We start from the raw sequence: 18408 nt of genomic DNA, 5'->3' as shown, positions 1-18408 counted from the left end.
TCGGGACTTCAAGTCTATTTCCCATGCACATTCTCCTTTCTCGGTTTCAACCCCTATGCGCTTTTTTTTAACGTGTACTTCTAACAAAACCTAACCAACATGAACCCCAGACACCCCGCACTCGTGGCACCAGCCATCCTCACGCAACGGCACGCTGGCACAGCCAAACGGGGAGGCCACAAGGCGCACACACGCCCCGCTCTCACGGGGCCCCTTCGCCGGGGCAGACACCCCGCCTCACCGCTCGCACCGCCCTCACTCCTTGTCGTGCTCTGGGAGAGCCCAAGCGCTACGAGGAGCAGGGAAGCATCCGTTCTCACCGGTGCAGCCAAGCGGCGGGGAGGCCGCAGCCGCTCGCTTCTCCCGCCTCGCCCTTCCTCAGTGCCCGCTCTCCGGTAACGCGAGGCGCAGCAGACAGAACTGACCGTCCCGACTCAGTCCCCCTCCGTCGCGCCCCGTCCCGCAGGGGCCGTGGTCTCGCCCGGAAGCGGCGGGCGGGGCCTGTCGCCGAGCTCCGGCGGCGGAGGCGCTGGCACCCGAACAATAGTGGAGTGGGGCGGTGGGGGTGGACGGCGCACGGATCGGTGGTGAGTGGGGTCTGCGCTGCCGCGGTTCTGGTGGTGACGGCGCCGGCGGAGCTGGAGCGTCCACACAGGTGGTGCACGGAGGCGGGGGGAGAGGGAGGGGGTGGAAGTGAGGCCAGGGATGAAGCTGGGAGGGAGCGGGACGGGACGGGGTTGCGTCCGGGAAGGCAGACGGTGCGCGGGCGGGCGGGCGGGCAGGCGGCGCGGGGGACCTCGTTGCTGCCGGCATCACCGCGTGGCCTGGCCGCTGCCCGCGCCGCGGTTTCCGCGCACTGAGGAAGAAACTTTGCCGGGACGCCCCTTCCTTCGTTCCGCCCTCGGCCCGACTTGTCGTGGAGGAGCGTAGAGTCGTGGCCGTGGGCGGCGTGTGGTGCTGTTTGCCGTCTCCCCGGGCACCGGGCGGCCGGTGCTTCGCTTACCTGAGGCTTGGAATAACGGCCGCATCCCTTCTCGTTCTCTCCCCGCCATCCCCTCCAAGGGCACTATGAACGAAGAGCAGTTTGTGAGCATCGACTTGGACGATGACAACGTCTGCAGCGTCTGCAAGCTGGGGACCGAGAAGGAAACGCTTTCTTTTTGCCACGTTTGTTTTGAGCTGAACATCGAAGGTAACGTTTTTATGGGAGTCATGTTCGGTGAACTTTGCTTGTAGACTGCTTAGCTTGGAGCCGAACGCGAGCTGAGCTTTTGTATGGGCTTTGGATTGAAAACGTGTATCTAGAAAGTTTTTTTCCGCTGGCCAGACTAGTTTGTTTGGTTCCTAAATAGCTCATTTCCGCTGAAGGTAGGTGTCTTGGCTGCCCTGGGATCTGCCTGTCTAGCTGTAAAGGTCTACCCTCCTTTTGAGAGCTTCTGAAAGGCCCTGGTCTTCATTTCATCTTTTTGGTGTTAGACCTCTGGTGTTAATTCAGACCAGGAGGAATTCCTGTGCTGCCTTCTCCAAGGATGCAGCTCAATAGTTAAATGGGTCTACGCATGAAACTTAACTTTTAAAGCAGAATACTTTGGTGGTTTATTTTTGTCTGGGAGCAGATCATGTATTCTGAAAAATAAGGAGGATTATTTATTTTCATAAGATGATGATAGATGTGATATGATTAACCAGGGTTCATTGTCAAAGCTTCTTCAGGTTTGCACGTCTTTTAAAAGAGTAATCTTCTAATACCATTTTGGCCACCAAGATCGAATGTTTTTAGAATGGCAGACCTCATTGTGCCAAAGAATTTACCTATCGTGTTTCTCTTCAAGTGTAGAGCGTGAATGAGCAGTAGTCGGGTTATTTTTTAAGTCAAACAGACTTTATTCATAAAGTACAGATCTCTTTACTTGATTTGGGGGCAACAAATCGATTGATTCCATTATATAAAGTCACATTTGCCAATTGTATGTGAGGCAATTGAACATGAAGATCTTAGCACTCTTATGTGAATAGTGCCATTTTTTCATGACAGTATTGCTGGTGTATGTGAGGATACACTGAAGGTCTTAAGATCCAGTCTTTCTGAGGAAAGAGCATTGCATGCATAGAGCTAGTTGCTTATAGTGAACTCGAGAAGTGTAAGACTGAGCTGTAGGGGAATGTAAGGGATATGTATTCCATATAGTTTCTGTTATGCCTCTGACTGTAAGTGCGTGTGTTAGTAATAACATTTTGTTCTTGCCTTGCAAAAATCTGAGAAATGCATTAGCTTTGATTTTTAAAAGGCAGTGCCTTTAAGGTCTTTGTTGCTATTAGAGGCAATATATTTTAATTTGAACGGTGTTTTCCAGACTTATTTACATGCTTTACGCTTTTATTTAGAAGAGACTTTCTTGTCTATTTGCACCTCTTGATAAAACTCAGAGTAGCTGTCTAACTTGGGACAAACTATGGATCACCCTGACTTTCATAACTGGTTTATGATTCTCAGTGTGCAGTGGATTAAAGAGATTTCTATCTATAAGGCTTTAAAATGTAAAGAAAAATATTGCCATATTAAGAACTAAATATTTCAATTACATTTAGAATCTTTGGGTTTTGGTTTCTTTTTTTTTTTTACTTTGGTTTGGCTTTTTGGTGGTATTTTTTGTTTCTTTGTCTTGTTAGACTTTTGTTATTTTGGAAATGTTAAAACTGGTAAAACAGAATGTGTTAAAAATCTATGTTGAGTGCTTTCTTCGTTCTTGTTTTATATAAGATGTGAATTTGTCAAAGTTCATTATGAATTTTGTAGTGAAAAATAACTGTTTAACCTGGAACACTTGTTTTTTTTCTTTTATCTCCTGAAAGTCCTTGATGGTAGTAAAGACTTAAACTGTGCAGCAGACTACTTTGCATAATATTCTAAATTTTGAGTTAATTTTAAAAGAAGGCTACTTGAACAAAGCAGTGATGGAAACTCACCTGAAGTTGCATGAACTATTCTTAATATTTTGTTTTGCATATTAAAATAAAAATATTTAAAAATTTATGATAGCATAAAAACTCAATTTGTTATGTTCTGTCTTCTGTGTACCACTTTAAAAAGATACCCTGTTAATGCTTTTATAGGGAGAGGAGGCTTAAGGACAGAAGAGGCTGTGTAAGTGACTTTGTAAAGAATCATAAGACTTCTTTTGATGAAGCACTGCATGAAACAGATTTTTATCACATCCATGGTCATGCTCTTCCTACTTTTGACATATCTGCTTCTTTCCTGTATTTTCCTGTGATGTCTGAAATAATTATCTGGCAGCCCTGGGTAGAGAATGAAATGGGTAATTCACTAACTTGCAGTGTTACACTGGATACTGATTGCCTACTTAGATGCCTTCTAGCTAGCTACTTGTTGAACAGAATCCATCTGTGAGTTGCCTAGATGCGCTGTCCCATCCTTACAAAAAAAGTGTCATTTGCATTAATAGTTTGCCTTTTTATTTAACATTTTAAAATCCAAACATTTGAAACACAGGCATTTAGAAAGTGAGATAGGCTATTCTGAAAAGATATTCCCTGCAACAGCTAGGATAGTGCTTAAGGCTTGCTCATACATGGTGCCAATGTGCATGTGCAACTTCACCCTTAGTGAAGGAGGAAATAGCTGCTGTTCAAGTACAGGCAGGCTATTAGTCACAGATCAGCATCTTGCAGGATGCTTAAGTACTCCCACTGTTTGCAGCACCCTGTTAATTTCCATGTGTTAACTGCTGCCTGTCTTAAGGGGAGTGTGTAGCACTTCTTGCATCTTTCCTGATCATCAGTCCTTATTAGGAGATGGGTCAGAATGGAAGGGAGGATTGCAGATGCATATCCAAGTGCAGGTGGTGGGCTTGGCAGCGCTGGGCTTATGATTGGATCCCATGATGTTAAAGTACTTTTCCAACATAAGTGATTCTATGATTCCATGAGTTTATGCATAAAATTCTGAAAGTAGGTTTCCCAGTTTTGCTTTTCGAAAAGAATGTCATACTCTTAATGGTTTAACAAAACTCACAAAAACAGTTCCATTTCTCTTTGTGCCAGCATCTGATTGCTTAAAGCTATCTGTGGTAAATCCATGTACTTGAAACAGATCTAGTCCAAGACTTCACCAGTTGAACCTCGTCTGAAACAGACTTTCTCAAATGCATTTAAGCAAACCACCGCATAAGTGCGGCTAAGTATATTATACTGTAGTTTGCTGTTGACGAATCTGTCAGACATTTCTGAGTTTAACAGCTGTGCAAGTTTGCTTGTGTGTGCATAGTAGTAACATTGATTGCCTTGGTTTTAAGTGTGACAAATAATGAAGAATGAGCAAGTCAGAAACCATCCCCACCGGATTTCTTTTGCGTTAGTGTGGAGATGTCTCAATCTTTACCTTCCTGGTGTTGGAATGTTTTAGTGTTTCACACATGAGAGATGAAGCTGACTCTGTACAGTGGTTTTAAAGTTTTAGATGAGGCTTACAATATCCTGGTGGTGTGGGTCTGCTGGAGTTTGACATTGGCTTTTGTCTGCCATGTACAGACAGTGGACATCAGAGATTGTTGTGTACTGTTTTTTTTTTTCAAGAAGGTGTCACATTAACCTGTGGATTGAAACAGGAAATGTTTTAAATCTCCTCGCCTGGAATATTGCATCCAGTTTTGGGTTCCCCAGTTCAGGAAGGACAGGGATCTACTGGAGAGAGTCCAACAAGGGGCTAGAGAGATGATTAAGGGACTGGAGCAGGTGCCTTACGAAGATAGGCTGGGAGACCTGGGGCTTTTTAATCTGGAGAAGAGGACTGAGAGGGGATTTAATAAATGTTTATAAATGTATGAGGGCTGGGCATTGAGAAGGAAGGGACAGCCTCTTTTCACTTGTACCCTGTGACAGGACAAGGGGTAATGGGTGTAAACAGCACAGGAAGTTCCATTTCAACATGAGGAAGAATTTAATGTAAGGGTCAGAGCACTGGAACAGGCTCCCCAGAGAAGTTGTGGGGTCTCCTTCTCTGGAAACTGGTCTGAATGTGTTGCAACCTACACTAGATTCTGTGGTCCTGCTCTGGCAGGGGAGTTGGACTTGATGATCTCCAGAGATCTCTTCCAACCCTTAACATCCTGTGATCCTGTGACTTCATGTGTAACTAGATTGCGTAAACTGGGAAACCACATACCATGTGTGCTAGTTTGAGACAAATCTCTTCTGCTTTTGAATTTCTTTATAATATAGGGAAATTATTAACTGAACTCTGGTAGCAAATGTAAAATGCTAACAGCTGGAGACTGGGGTGGAAAATACATGAACACATGAAAGCATTAATATTTGTATGTATAAAACTTGTGTGTATGTATCAACAAACCCCATTGTCTGAATAGAGTGTCCCTACAAGCTGCTGTGAAACTCCAGTTGTAGTTACCACGTAAGTATGCTGTGCAGAGGTACTCATCTGTGCTCTCTATAAGGAGAGTGTAATCATCTATGCCATGTTTCACAAAGCATGCAGAGACAGCTAGACTGGTGTGCAGTGGTGAGGCCTGTAGTCCTACTTAGTTGTTGTGGTATCGTCACACAGAAATGCATTGTGCAATGCAAATGTGTCCTCTGTTAATGCACACTGTGTGATCCTTGGGACAATGCCTTTAGAAATCAGCTTCCAGAACTTAATACATCATACTTGTCTATGAAAGCTTTAGCTTTGAAAGTCTGTCATAATTACAGTTTAATTTTACATTATTTGCCATAGGTAATGTATCTGTCTCAACCTGGTTTTATACTGGTTTGTCTTAATGCAGAATTTCCTGAAATTCAGTGGTGTATAATGAATGTAAAACTGTAACAGAAAGGGAAAATGTGATTGTTTAATCAGTTGTGGTTTTATTTACACTTTTGCTCATCTGGTGCTGCTAACCATGATAATGTCTTGAAGAATGCTAGCTAACAAGCAAACTGGCATGCTTTCATTTCAGTTTAAAGATGAGCAACAGCTGAATAACAAATGACAGTCTGTTCACCACATCTTGTAGTATAAAGTAAGAGGTAGTATGTGCTGGACATTTGTTCTCATTATTTATGTCAATAAATTTCAATTTCCACAGTCCTTTAAAGTGCAGACAGACTCAATATCATTTGAAGCAATTTCAGCATCAGGTTGGTGCATCCTAGTCTCCAGGTTGAGACAGATTGCTATAAACAAATCTGTCCTGTTGTGTAGCCTTTTTCTTGTTAAGATCTATGAAGTATTGTGTAATGTCCTCATTCTGTGTTCTTTATGTTCCCCTTAAAACAAACAAACGGGAAAAAAAGTTGGGTTAGTTGCTTTAAGCACTTATATGTCACCTTTTTTCTTTCCTTTCTTAACACCTGCAGAAGAATACCTCACTGAAATAAAATGGCTTGTAAGGTGTAGCTGAAAGGATTGGAAGCTGCTGGTTTAATTCTTTTAATGTTAATTAAATAACCAATAAAATACAGCAACAAAAGCTAAGAGCTTTAGACTGGGCAGATGAGAACTTGTTTAAAGGTAACATTTGCAGTCCAGGAGCATGACTCATTTCTGCAAACTTGAATTGACTTGTGGAAGTAGCTGCAGTTTCCAGTAAACCTCTTGACTACAAATTCAAGTCCAAACATAGTTGGAGGTGCTATTCCTAATCTTCTAATCTTGCTGTGTAAGTACCTGTGTGTAATAGTAGAGCTGTGTGGCTAGATCTAAATGTGATTCGTGAGTATTCTATGTTTACATTTGGGAGGTTTGTACATGCAAACAAGAAAATTGAGCAGTCTCTTACTTACCTGACATCATCCAGAATGCAAGAAGCCTGTCATGGTGTCCACTTTCTCCAAGGTTAATTTAACCAAGTGTGTGAGGGGAATTATGAAACTGTCAATTGGATCTCTGTTCTGTCTTCTGTGGTATGTCTTTGCTATGTGCTGAATCACAAATGAGCTAAGAGAAGTATAATGGAAAACGATTTATGTGTGCACTTGATACATGGAATGTGTCGACTTTGTGAACAAAGTAATATCTACTCTTTACCAGGTGCCTGTTTTTGGCAGTTAGTGAATGGCATGAACTGGTTTTATTTAATATATTTTTGAACAGGTCTTGGGATCTGGTTTTCTGTTACAAGAATTACCTCTCTTGCAGCACTAGTATGTAACAATGGCTTAAAACAGACATGAACATTTAGCATTTTGAAGTATTTCCCTGTCTGCTGCAAGTCTTAGTGCTGTGCTCTAGGTAAGCCAAACTTGACCTCATCTGATCTTCATGTTCCTAGTCAACACTAGCAGATGTTGAGCTGTTTCATGAGCTGGCTAACCATCCTTGTTTACAGAGTGTTCCTCTGTGTGCAAGGTGGACAGCTGAAGGGAGCAGCAGCTGGAACATTTCGGAATGCATTGTGAAAGCTGAGGCTCTTGAAGTATGCAGCCACGAACTGACATCGTTGCTTGCAGGATTAGAGGAGGAAGCATAGGTGCCTGTCACAAGTTTTTCTAGAATAAACTATTTAAGATGAGGCAGATTGCACCTTGGGAGCATTGCTCTACTGACTATGAATACACTATTAATTTTAGTGTATCTTAAATTCTGGGTATTTTCCTCTTCATCTGCTCAAGCTAAGGTTACTGTTGCGAAAAAAACTAGTTTCCATCATCGCACTAGAAATTGCAATGAAGGGAACACAGGCTTTCTTTAACATAATTTCCCTCCTGATGGAGCTGAAGGCCCAAATAAGTTGTTGGGGCTTTTTTTAGAAAGGATAGCAAACAAATAACCCCAGAACTACTGTGGAATACAAACAAGCAGGCTAATGATCACTGATTTTTTTAATTTATCTTTTTAATGAAAACATTTGTGAAAGGATGTGAAGTAGACCTAGAATTCAAGAGCATTCCCTTTGAATTGAACTTGTTTATATTTATAATCTCAAAATAAGACAATTCTTCTGGCCATATATAATCAGGAGCAAACATTTCTGTTTAATTCTGTATCTTTATCATGAAGAAGAGTTATATAGTTCATTGGTGAATCAGTTGGAAAGGCAGAAATAAAGCCTTTGTAGGCTTCTTCCCTTCAACAGCAACAAAAACATCCCTAGAATGAATGTGAAGGAAAGTTATTTACTTTCAAGAACAAATGCCTTAAAACAAGGCAAGATTTATTGAGATGTGATTACACACCTGCTTATATGGTAAATATTACCTTTGCTACTTCACAGTTACAAAAACGTGTACTACTTTGTAAATTGCATGATGCTGGCCATTCATATATGAAATTACTTTGCAGGAATGGATCAGGATGGCTTATGTTGAGAACTATACCACTGTAGGAGAAGAGTTTCTGTCCTGCATATCATACCAATGGAAATCTTGTTTTTTAGTAATAAAAAACCCCTACACCTAAATGCTAGTCTCCTAAATAAGCAGCCCTGTTTTTACAAGTTCAACATACAGAGATACTGCTAAGTAAATGGATTCCATTTCATATTTCATCTAGAATATGGGTTACCAGAAGCAAGTAATTGATGGTAAACACATTCTTTTATGATTTTTCTTGAGGTTTGGCAGCATCTTGTGATTCTTGTTGAGAAATGGTGTGAGTTTATTACCTAATAGCATCTGCTGCCTTGTGTTAGTTGAATATGGTAATCTAGGTGTTACTGAATATTGATTATTTTTTTTCCTGCACATAAAACTTTCTCACTCTGATTGGCTGTGGGCTTTTTGTGCTCCTTTTTCCTTCTCTGGAGGGAAAAAAAAAAGTATGAAGGTTACAACATACTGGGACATAGTCTGCAATCCTATTCTTGGAAAATAAGACAGGAGACAAATGTACACATACCTCCAAGTATGGGGAAAAAATATTGATGGTTGTATGATTGTTTTGAAGAATCAGCCAAAGAATAAAAAGATTGAGGAGGATATTGGCAAACAGGAATGGTGAGATGGAACTGGAACTCTCTGAAAATCCCCAGATCTTAAGTAGTTTTCTGTAGAAATTATGTTACTTGTTATGTACCAAAATCTTGCCTTGATTTATTTGTTTCTTTGCATGTAGTGTTGAATAATGTCTCCCAAAACTGAGTCATCTCTATATATCATTTACTTGATCCATGCCAGTTTACCAGCTGGTAGAATTGTTTGGTGGTGGGTTTTTTGCATTTGTGAATAAAGGGGAGGAGGAGGAACAAAACCAAAGCAATCTGAATGGAGTATTAAGTCTTATCAAAAAGAAACAAGCATCTGTTCTGCCTCATAAAGCTGATAGTATTGCCCACAGAAGAATCTGTGTCAAAGAAATGTGCTCTTATTTGCTGTGATACTGGTACGTCATTACTAGTTTGTGCTAGCACAGCAGCTGCTGTGAATGCTCAGCTTTGGGATGCAATTCCAGAAGGTTAGTGGCTGATGCTATTCATGGTCTTTGTATGGGAAAGGACTAATTGTCACCTTGATACAAAAGAAAGATTGAGAGTTCTTTTGGTGACTGGGTTGCATTTGTTTTTTTGCACGTTTGTTACACTAGAAATCCAAACCAGTTAGCTGAAAGCTGGAGCAGGTCTGTTCATAATTCTGGATTAAACTGATTTCAGTTTGTACATTTTCTGTTCCCTGCTGTAGGAATTTATGCGTTTAGGAGAATCTGTTTTGTTTTTACAATGGAGTAAGTGATGGGGAAATACATTCTATTTGGGGGTGTGGTATGTGTGCATGTTTACTGGAAGTGTTTTGTAATGGCTTGCTCTCTGTTCACAAATAGTGACAGTTTGACTAATATGTGGCATGTAAGTAGCAAAATTTGGGGTTTCTGAAGTTTGGTTTTTTTTTTCTTCTGTAATAGTTGCCAATTTCAGGCATACATGGTATTGCTGAGTTCTTAGGAGACATTTTTTGGGCAGCTAAGTTAACAGTGTCCAGAACTCTTCCTTCTGACAAATACATCTTTAAAAAAACCCTCGAGTACTCTTGATCTTAGAAATAAAAATCAAGTGGGGTGTCATACAGTCATGCAGCACTTGGGATTTCTTTATGTAACAGAAACTGTTTATTGCTGTGTGGCCACACACTGCACTTACTGATTGTCCAATAGGATATGGTACTTCCATGGAAATAAGGCCCTTCATGAAAATGAATGTTTGTGGTTTACTTGAGGGGAGGTTGGATTAGTGTGTTCTGGTGTCTGGCTTTTTTAAGCAGGATTGCATTTTTGTATAATTCGTTGTGCAGGTGTTTGTTTTGTGATTGCCCCAGAAGTGATTGTATGTATGTGAGGAAATGCATAGTCTGATGCTCTTCTTAGATGTGCCAGGCATTGGACCTAACTGCAAGAGGCCATGCCACTAGAACCAGCTTTGGAAGTACTTCATTAAACTTGAAAGATTCAGGGGTTTTCTGTTTTAAATAGAAACAACACAGTGCTTCTTTCCCTAATTTTGGGAAAGGAGTGAATGCAGGAGAGAGTGAGGAAAAATGAAGCGTGCTTGAGTTTTGAGTTGGGAGAAAGGGTGGCATCCTGAGAGCAAACCAGAGGTTAGTAGCTGTGAATTAAAAACAGTCTGTGTGAAAGTGCATTTGTCCTAGATTCACTAATTACATTCTGCAAGTTCTCTTCCCTTTTCACCAAGTCTTCAAATTTCCTTTGGACAGGATTACGCTGTCCTGTGATCAGAAGACATTGGCTTCAGTCAGTCAAATTGTTAAATGGGTTCCTGAATGTTATGGTATAGAAAATTGTGTAAAACTGGTTTTCAGCCAATCAGTATTTTCTGTAAGCATTAGCAGCATGGCATGATGAAGAATCACTTAAAGCAAATGACACTGAACAACTCAGTCTGGTTTTGTAGGGTTTGCAGTGTTGTGAATATATGCCTTGTAACTACAACTAATGATATTTGATCTTCCTTGATGGCTTAAAGACATAAGTTTCTGTCATTCTACTTGAATTAAGCAGACTTTCTGAAGTTAAATTATTCTTAGAAGTTATGAAAACAAATTGCATCTCTTCTCAGTTTTACTGTAATGTTAGGTTGTGGGTTTAAGTCTCTGTAGAGATGAGAGGGGGAAATAACCTTGCAAGTAGATTATGCAGAGCTTAAAAGTTAGTGAATATTTGTTTGGTAAAAGAAGTTGAGAAGTATTTTGTGTTGTACAGTGAGACTCTTGACTTTGTACCCATGAATATACAGTATCTGTGTTTTATACTTTGCTCAGGAACTTCCTTATAAAGTCCCTCTGTTTAGGATCTGGGGTTTTGTTCATTCTAATGTTTTTTTCACGTACTGGAAGAATGTCTGTTTCACAACCTTACCTTTCTTTCCTGCTGCTAAGAATTTAATTCCACTGCTATCCTCTTGCATTTTCCACTCTGTCACTTTGCCCCATAAATTTTGTGTATGCCCTTACAAACTCAACTAGAATGGTAACACTCTTGCGTTCCAGTGCTGACCAAAGAGTGGAAAATCAAAAATCCACTGAAGTTGCATGCAGTAATGTTCTGAAATAAGGTTCTCAAACTATCTGTGTTCAATCACCAATTGTGGATCCTCACAGATTGTCTTTCTTTTTTAACATATCAATCACTATCAGTTACTTTGAAGTTTGAGAAATTTACCTGCTGTAGCTATTTGAATAGTCTTTTGAAAGAGAAGGACAAGCAAAGAGAATAAGCATCCATATTAAATGAAGTTAATTTCAGGACAGTGTAATGTGTGGCAAATGTTGTGACAGCATTACAACCAATACAAAATACTAAAGTAAGACTGAAGTCTGAATTACATTTGACCACATGGATGGCACATGCATGTACACTGCAGTATTTGTTGAGCAGGTAGCTCATGGTTGTGACCCATGGAAGGTAAGAGCATGGATGACTACTCTAAAAATGCTCTTCAGTGTTGTTCTGTAGACAGAATTTTGTGCCTACCATTTATATGCTGGTGTTTAGATGCACTATGTACAGTTAGCAGTTTGCTTCATCTGCATTATCATCCAAGTAAGCTACAAGTCCTGCACTAGAGTTTACTGTGTGCAGAACACTTTTTATGCTAAGGCTCAATACCCAGTGGAATTTCAAAAGTTTTAGAGTATCGAATACCCTTGTTTACTTAAGTGACAAGACTGTTAACAGAAAAGCATCAGTTAAGTTTTTGTTTTCTTGGCTTGTGAGTGAAGATTTTGAGAGCTTCGTTGGTATATAGTAAGTGATTTTTTTCTGTTGTCTCTTTACAGGAGTGCCAAAGACAGATCTTCTACATACACGATCTTTAAGGGGGCACAGAGACTGCTTTGAAAAATTCCACTTAATAGCAAATCAGGACTGTCCACGATCAAAGCTCTCTAAAAGTCCATATGCAGAAGTAAAAAATATTTTGAGCAAAAAAATTAACTGGATCATACATTATGCACAAAACAAGGATTTAGACTCTGATCCTGAAAGCTCAAAACCATCCCAACACCAGCTTTTTAACTTCAGACATCAGACTGATAGAAAATTACTCCCGCAATTTGACTCCCCAGTACCTAGATACTCTGCAAAATGGATAGATGGGAATTCTGGAGGCATCTCAAGCTGCTCACAAACTCTTTTGGAACAAAGAGAATCTGCTGATTTTAGACTTGGTGTTTTACAAGAAACAGGTGCTGCCTTCTGCTGCAACAGTGTTCTGTGGTCAAGTCACAAACAGGTTCAAAAAGCTGAAAAAGCTGAAGGTGATCCCCTTGGCAGTGTTCATAGAAGGCATCCTCAGTACAACAGGGAAGAATGTAAGTACACATCTATTTGCATGCAACTTAGAAAACAAGGACATTCTTTGAAATATCTCTTCACCACTTAATGTCCCCATCAGGCATTAATTCACATCATGAAATCCCACCTTTAACTATTTGGAGTTACTCTAAAACCTGTCATTGATGTAGGGATTTAGTTTAGTTGAGTGGTTTTGTTTTGTGGATTGTTGTGGGTGTTTTTTTCCAAACATCCCTGTAAATTATAGCCCAGTGTGATACAGGATATGCCTAATTTGCAATTACAGTTGATTGCAGTCACTTCAGTATGTCGGTCCTGGCAGCTGCACAACCCTGCCTGTGGAGATTACAAAGGTCCTGGAAAGAACTGTCTTAGTAAACTTGTGCAGTGCCACCTTACAGAGAAGTGGCCTGAGCAGTAGGAGAAATTAGGAGTAAGGTATGAGAGAAAATATGACAGCATAAAAACCTAAACATTTGTACTAGCACCAGATATTCAGTATGCATTTGACTAGATTTTGGTGGGGTTTTTTTCTGTTAATTGAGCATTAGAAAATGGAAAGGCCCTTATGCCATCATATCTTCTTAAAGATTGTAGCAGTAGACCTGAGCAATCTTCTGCAGCAGAAAGCAAGTTATTCCTGTTATTTAGGAAGGTCACTAGAAGAATTCTTTAGAAAAATGTAGTGTATTACAGTATCTTTGAAATCAGCCTGCATAAATGTGTTTGCACTAAGTTCCTAGAGATCTCTGCAAAGATAACCAGAGAAGGGTTTTAAATTTCAGAAGACCAAAAAAAAAATAGTTGGTAGAATATTCAGTGAAAAAGTAGGTGGTGAAAACCAAGGTGATTAATACTGGAATTCAGAATATTGGAAGACAGAGTGAGGAAGAGATACTGTAATGTTGGCATCAATTTCTTCAGACTTTGGGGGTTATCACACTAGAGTTAGTGACTTGGAATTTGTTTCTCTGATCCTGGGACAAGAAAACACATCTGCCATTAGCACAGCAATGGATAATTTGGTTTTTCTTCTGTTACAACTGCATAATGCACCTTTTGAGACATTTTTGTTTTATACTAGAAGTATTTGTTTAATCTTTTTTTTTTTGAGTATTTGGACTCTGATTATAGGAAGTTTATACTTCAGAGGAAAACTCTGTCAAACTTTACCTGAATTATGTACCTTCTTATTGCAGTACCTCCACTAGTAATGACATAGTCAACTAAAAACCTATTGTTCATGTAATTTAAATAGCTTGTTAGTACTTCTTTACCATTTACCTCAGATATGGATAGAATAATATTTTGTCAGTTAAATTTGGTCTCCTTCTCTCTTTCCTTTCTGTATCAGAATTGTGACATGAAAACAATTCTATCCTGATAGGCTGTGTGTATGTGTCTATGTGAACCTTCCTTTGTGCTGCAGTTGATGAACTGATGGTGAAAATCATGAAATGCAAAGTAACATCCTACCACTGAGAATAAAAGGGGGAAAAATACCTTGACATTCATAGAGAGCTGTCAGTTACTATAATAAATCCAATCAGAGTTTTCATGGAGCTCAAAGGATGTTAAAACTCTTTTTAGAATTATATTGATAGCCCCAGGTAGGAGGGAACACCACTGTAGCTGGCTATTGGAGGAGAAGGGTGAGTCTGTTTCACTCTTAGGTGGACTTAGCCTACTTATTACTCGAGATATATCTCAGCTATTGCCAACTCATTTGGTTTGGCAATACTGACAAAAACTATCTCACAACTGCGAGGTGTGAGAAAGTTTGAAAGAGGCTAAGGATAATGAAATTGCTTTTGTTCAGGGATTTCTAAGGGCAAGAGGTTCTGAAAAGGATGTTTTTACCCACAGAACTGTGACCGCAGAGTAGATTTTTCTCATGTATACAGTGAGTAGTTTGCTAAGGTGCATCATTGTTTAAACATAGTATTTTAAATTTGCAAAGCCTTATAGCTTGCTTCAGTGACCTGTACCTTCCTCTGGTGATCAGGATTAGCACTTTTCACCATGCTGCCAAGAGCATCTTGGCAATGGGCATGGCACCAAATTGTGCCCCCCACTGCTGAGTTGAGAAATTTCTAAGAGAAAAAGGCCAATGCTTCCCTACCTGCTGCTTTTGATCGAGGTTATTGCAGAATGCCATGATGGAAGAGATCCCAAAGATCACCTGGCCCAGCCTTTCACCATTCCCTCCTCTTGAGGTTTGATGTGTGTTTTCTATGAGGACAAACCAAGTACACATAACCTGTGATGCAGAAGGGCTTTTCAGTGATGCAGGGGATCTTTTGGCTTTCACTAAGAGCACAGAACAGGAAAGTAAGACATAAATCTATTTTTATGTGCTGGTCTTTATATCAAACTAAGATTTTTCTTCATTTGTCATTGAGGTACTGAAAAGAAACTAGTGTACATAATGTGCATAAAGCACAGAACTTGTATTGGTGGGTGCAAGCTATGACAGTTTGAGAAAATAGGAGTCTGCTTAGGGGTGTTTATGTGACTTTGGTAGTAATAATAGCTTTTATTGTTACAGTGGCTATGATGTCTCTTGGAGATCTAAAACAACTTAATGAAAAGCTGCTCAAGCAAATTCAGGGTGAGAATTTTTAGCTACTCTTTGTTTTGGGTGTGATTGCTTTGTAATAAAGAAAGTGTCTTTTCTTTTTATTGCAATGGCATTCCTGTTAGTCAAACTTTGAACTGAAATCCCTCTAGACCATGTTTCTATCCAAACCAAAAAGCATCTAGGTGCATGCTGACACTTGAAAACACTATTGTCTTTGGGTTTTTTTGACTGGCATCATAGCTTTTTTTACATTGGAGAAATCTGTTAAGATAGAGTCCAACTGCTAACCCACTCCTACCAGGTCACCACTTAAACATGTCCTTAAGTACCACATCTACATGTTCTTTGAATACCTCCAGTGATAGTGATTCAACCACTCTCCTGGGCAGCCTAGTCCAATGCTTCCAAAGGACCTAGTCCAAAGGTTATGGCCTTTTCAGTGAATAAATGTTTTCACATATCCAAGCAAAACCTTCTCTGGTGCAACCTGAGGTCATTTCCTCATGTCCTAGCAACTTGTTAGTTGGGAGAAGAGACTCAACACCCACCTCACTACAAGCTCCTTTCAGATAGTTGTAGAGATTAATAAGGTCCTCTGAGTGTCTTTTACTCCAGGCAAATCAATCCTATTTCCCTCAGCTGCTCCTTGTAAAATTTATTCTCTAGACCTTTCACCAGCTGCATTGATTAGCTTTGGTCTTACTCCGGTGCCTCAATGCCTTTCTTGTGGCACGGGGCCCAAAACTGAGCTCAGTATTCAACGTGTAGTCTCACCAGTGCTGAGTACAAGAGAACAGTTGCTTCCTTAGCCCTTTTGAACAGTTTGATACCATCACAATAAACTTTACTTTGAATTATAAACTGATCCACCTTGTCTTAGGTCACCTAAATCAAGCAAACAAAAACAACCACCATCAACAACAATAATGATGATCCTATTCAATTCACAGTACTTACACCAAGCTGCTCTAGAAGTAGAGCCCATTTAAGTGACCATACCATTTTCATGGTAACTGTTGGCACTCCCCCAAAAATCTATGAAAGTCCAGGGGCCAAATATGCTAACTTAATGATGTCCTTGCAGATGTGTTTGAGGAGCTGACACAGCAAGTCCAAGAAAAGGATTCTTTGGCCTCCGAGCTCAACGTCCGGCATATTGCTATCGAGCAGCTGCTGAAGAACTATTCCAAACTGCCCTGTCTACAGATGGGACGAGCAGGGATGAAATCAAATGTCCCCATATAAAGGGATAAGATGTCTGTCCTCCTGCAGAGCTAACTTTCCCTAACAGCTTTGATAACCATTAAGTATGCACAGATATTTAGAAGCTTTTGAGGAAACTTGGGCAGCTCTCTCTTTGTGTTCATAATCTTTGACAAGTCTTGTTTCACTTTGGTTTTAACAAAAAAGGTGAATATTTTAAGCATTAAAGTCAATTGTAATAAGGTTTATTCATATTTAGGGATGAATTTCTTTTCCCATAACTATGCATGAGCCTTGAAATGAACTCTGTGTTTTGTTGATAATAAAATTGTTTCTAACAAAGAAAGACCTGAAGCCTGGAAACCTGCTTCCTTCATTCAGAGTTAAAAGTAACATTTGAGTTTTGATCAGGTCTGATCGTGTTACATCCAAGAGAGCTTTAAGGAGAGAAACAGTATTAATGAGACTCCTGATTTCTTATTTATTATAAGCAATATTTTATTAATGAAATTTTATACTAAATATCACTATTTTTAGGTACTTTTCCAGATCTCTTTATAAAATGTCTGAGTTATGCTGTGTAATGTTTATGCCTTGTACATGATTGTTTCTCTTTTTTCAGGTCTGTATCTTTCATGATACAATTCTTCTGAAGTCTTGTTTCCCAAAGAGATGAATTTCACATGTTTAAAGAAATAAAAATGTGATGGCGCATCACTTATTTTTTATCAGCTTTATAACTGAAGAGTTTTGTTCATGAGAGATGTTTAAAAAAAGAAAAAGCACAACATTTCTTTAAAAAAAAAAATCCATGCTTTGGTTAATGCATAAAAGTTGAAGTTGTTTTTTATGTGTGAAATTTTCAGTGCTGAGAGATCTTTGACTGAATTAAATAAATTTGTAATACCACATCACCTTTCTATGGGTTGTTTTTCTGTGAAATCAGACCAGACTTTGATAAAATGTCTTAATTTTGACATGCAAAGAGTAATGATATGTTACAAATCAGAACAGCCTCTGCCTTTTAAAAAGTCATATCACAGAATTTCTTAGATTGGAAAAGACCTTCAAGATCATCGAGTCCAGTCACTACTTTCGCACCAACAAGTCCATTACTAAACCAAATCCTTCAGCACAACATCTGGTGTCGGTTTACCATACCAGGACATCTTAGTTAATCTTTGCTCAAAAGACCCTAGACCTGCATTTCTGCAACTGAAAGTAGCTGAGTGTGGTTGAAAAGTTAGGAGTGAAGGGAAAAACTTTCTGCTTTCCCCACCTCCTGCCCCCCTCCCCCCAAAAAAAAAAATTATCCTTGTAGTTTCTGATTTTGATCACTTTAAGTAGTTTGTGCCTTTAGAAATGGCTAGCATGAACAAAGGTTTAGATTTCATTCTAAAACCAAAGTGAGAAGCAGTCAGTTCAGACTAAGTACTCCCTATCATGGTTTCTGGACAGGAAGATTAATTTTGGTTTTTTCTCCATAATTCATTTATGAAAGGTCCCTGAAAGGCATTTGGAACACATTGAGAGCATCTGTGAGTGGGGACTTGGAATATCTGGGTATTTTGTGGTTCAGGGGGACAAAAGGTTGATAATGTCATTGCTTGTGTATACAAGCGGGCCTGGAAGTAAACGTGCACTAGCTAGTCCTTCATTATAGAAGATGAGTTAATTTCCATGTGCAAATCTGTCTGTAAACCTGACTGGTATAAGAAGTGTGAGGTGAGAGGAGAAATAACCATTGTTACTCGTATCTGAAAATGGCCATAGTGTCTGAGCGAGGCTTGAACTAGAGTTGCCCAGCTGTCTGATGGAGTTTTTAATTTCACTTCACTTGAATAGTGAGAATTAAGTTATGCTT

At 39.7% G+C, this 18408-nt stretch overlaps 1 protein-coding gene across 3 annotated transcripts; it reads left to right on the top strand.

The window, feature by feature from the left end:
- The first annotated feature begins 279 nt into the window (after positions 1–279).
- C12H21orf91 (chromosome 12 C21orf91 homolog) lies at positions 280–17455 on the top strand. 3 transcript variants are annotated; one of them, XM_064152335.1, is made up of 5 exons: positions 280–584; positions 1063–1192; positions 12244–12777; positions 15309–15371; positions 16426–17455. In XM_064152335.1, the coding sequence occupies exons 2-5, from the start codon at positions 1069–1071 to the stop codon at positions 16584–16586; spliced, it is 882 nt and encodes a 293-aa protein (XP_064008405.1). In that variant the 5' UTR covers positions 280–584; positions 1063–1068; the 3' UTR covers positions 16587–17455. The 3 variants fall into 3 exon arrangements, with proteins under 3 accessions (XP_064008405.1, XP_064008404.1, XP_064008403.1); XM_064152334.1 differs by having other exon boundaries at positions 280–587; XM_064152333.1 differs by having other exon boundaries at positions 280–655.
- The last annotated feature ends 953 nt before the right edge of the window (positions 17456–18408 follow it).

The sequence above is a fragment of the Pogoniulus pusillus genome, chromosome 12, assembly GCF_015220805.1.
Source record: "Pogoniulus pusillus isolate bPogPus1 chromosome 12, bPogPus1.pri, whole genome shotgun sequence".
In the NCBI taxonomy this organism is placed as follows: Eukaryota; Metazoa; Chordata; class Aves; order Piciformes; family Lybiidae; genus Pogoniulus; species Pogoniulus pusillus.
The sequence above is the reverse complement of the archived record's forward strand: the minus strand, read 5'-3'. Positions and strand labels throughout refer to the sequence as shown.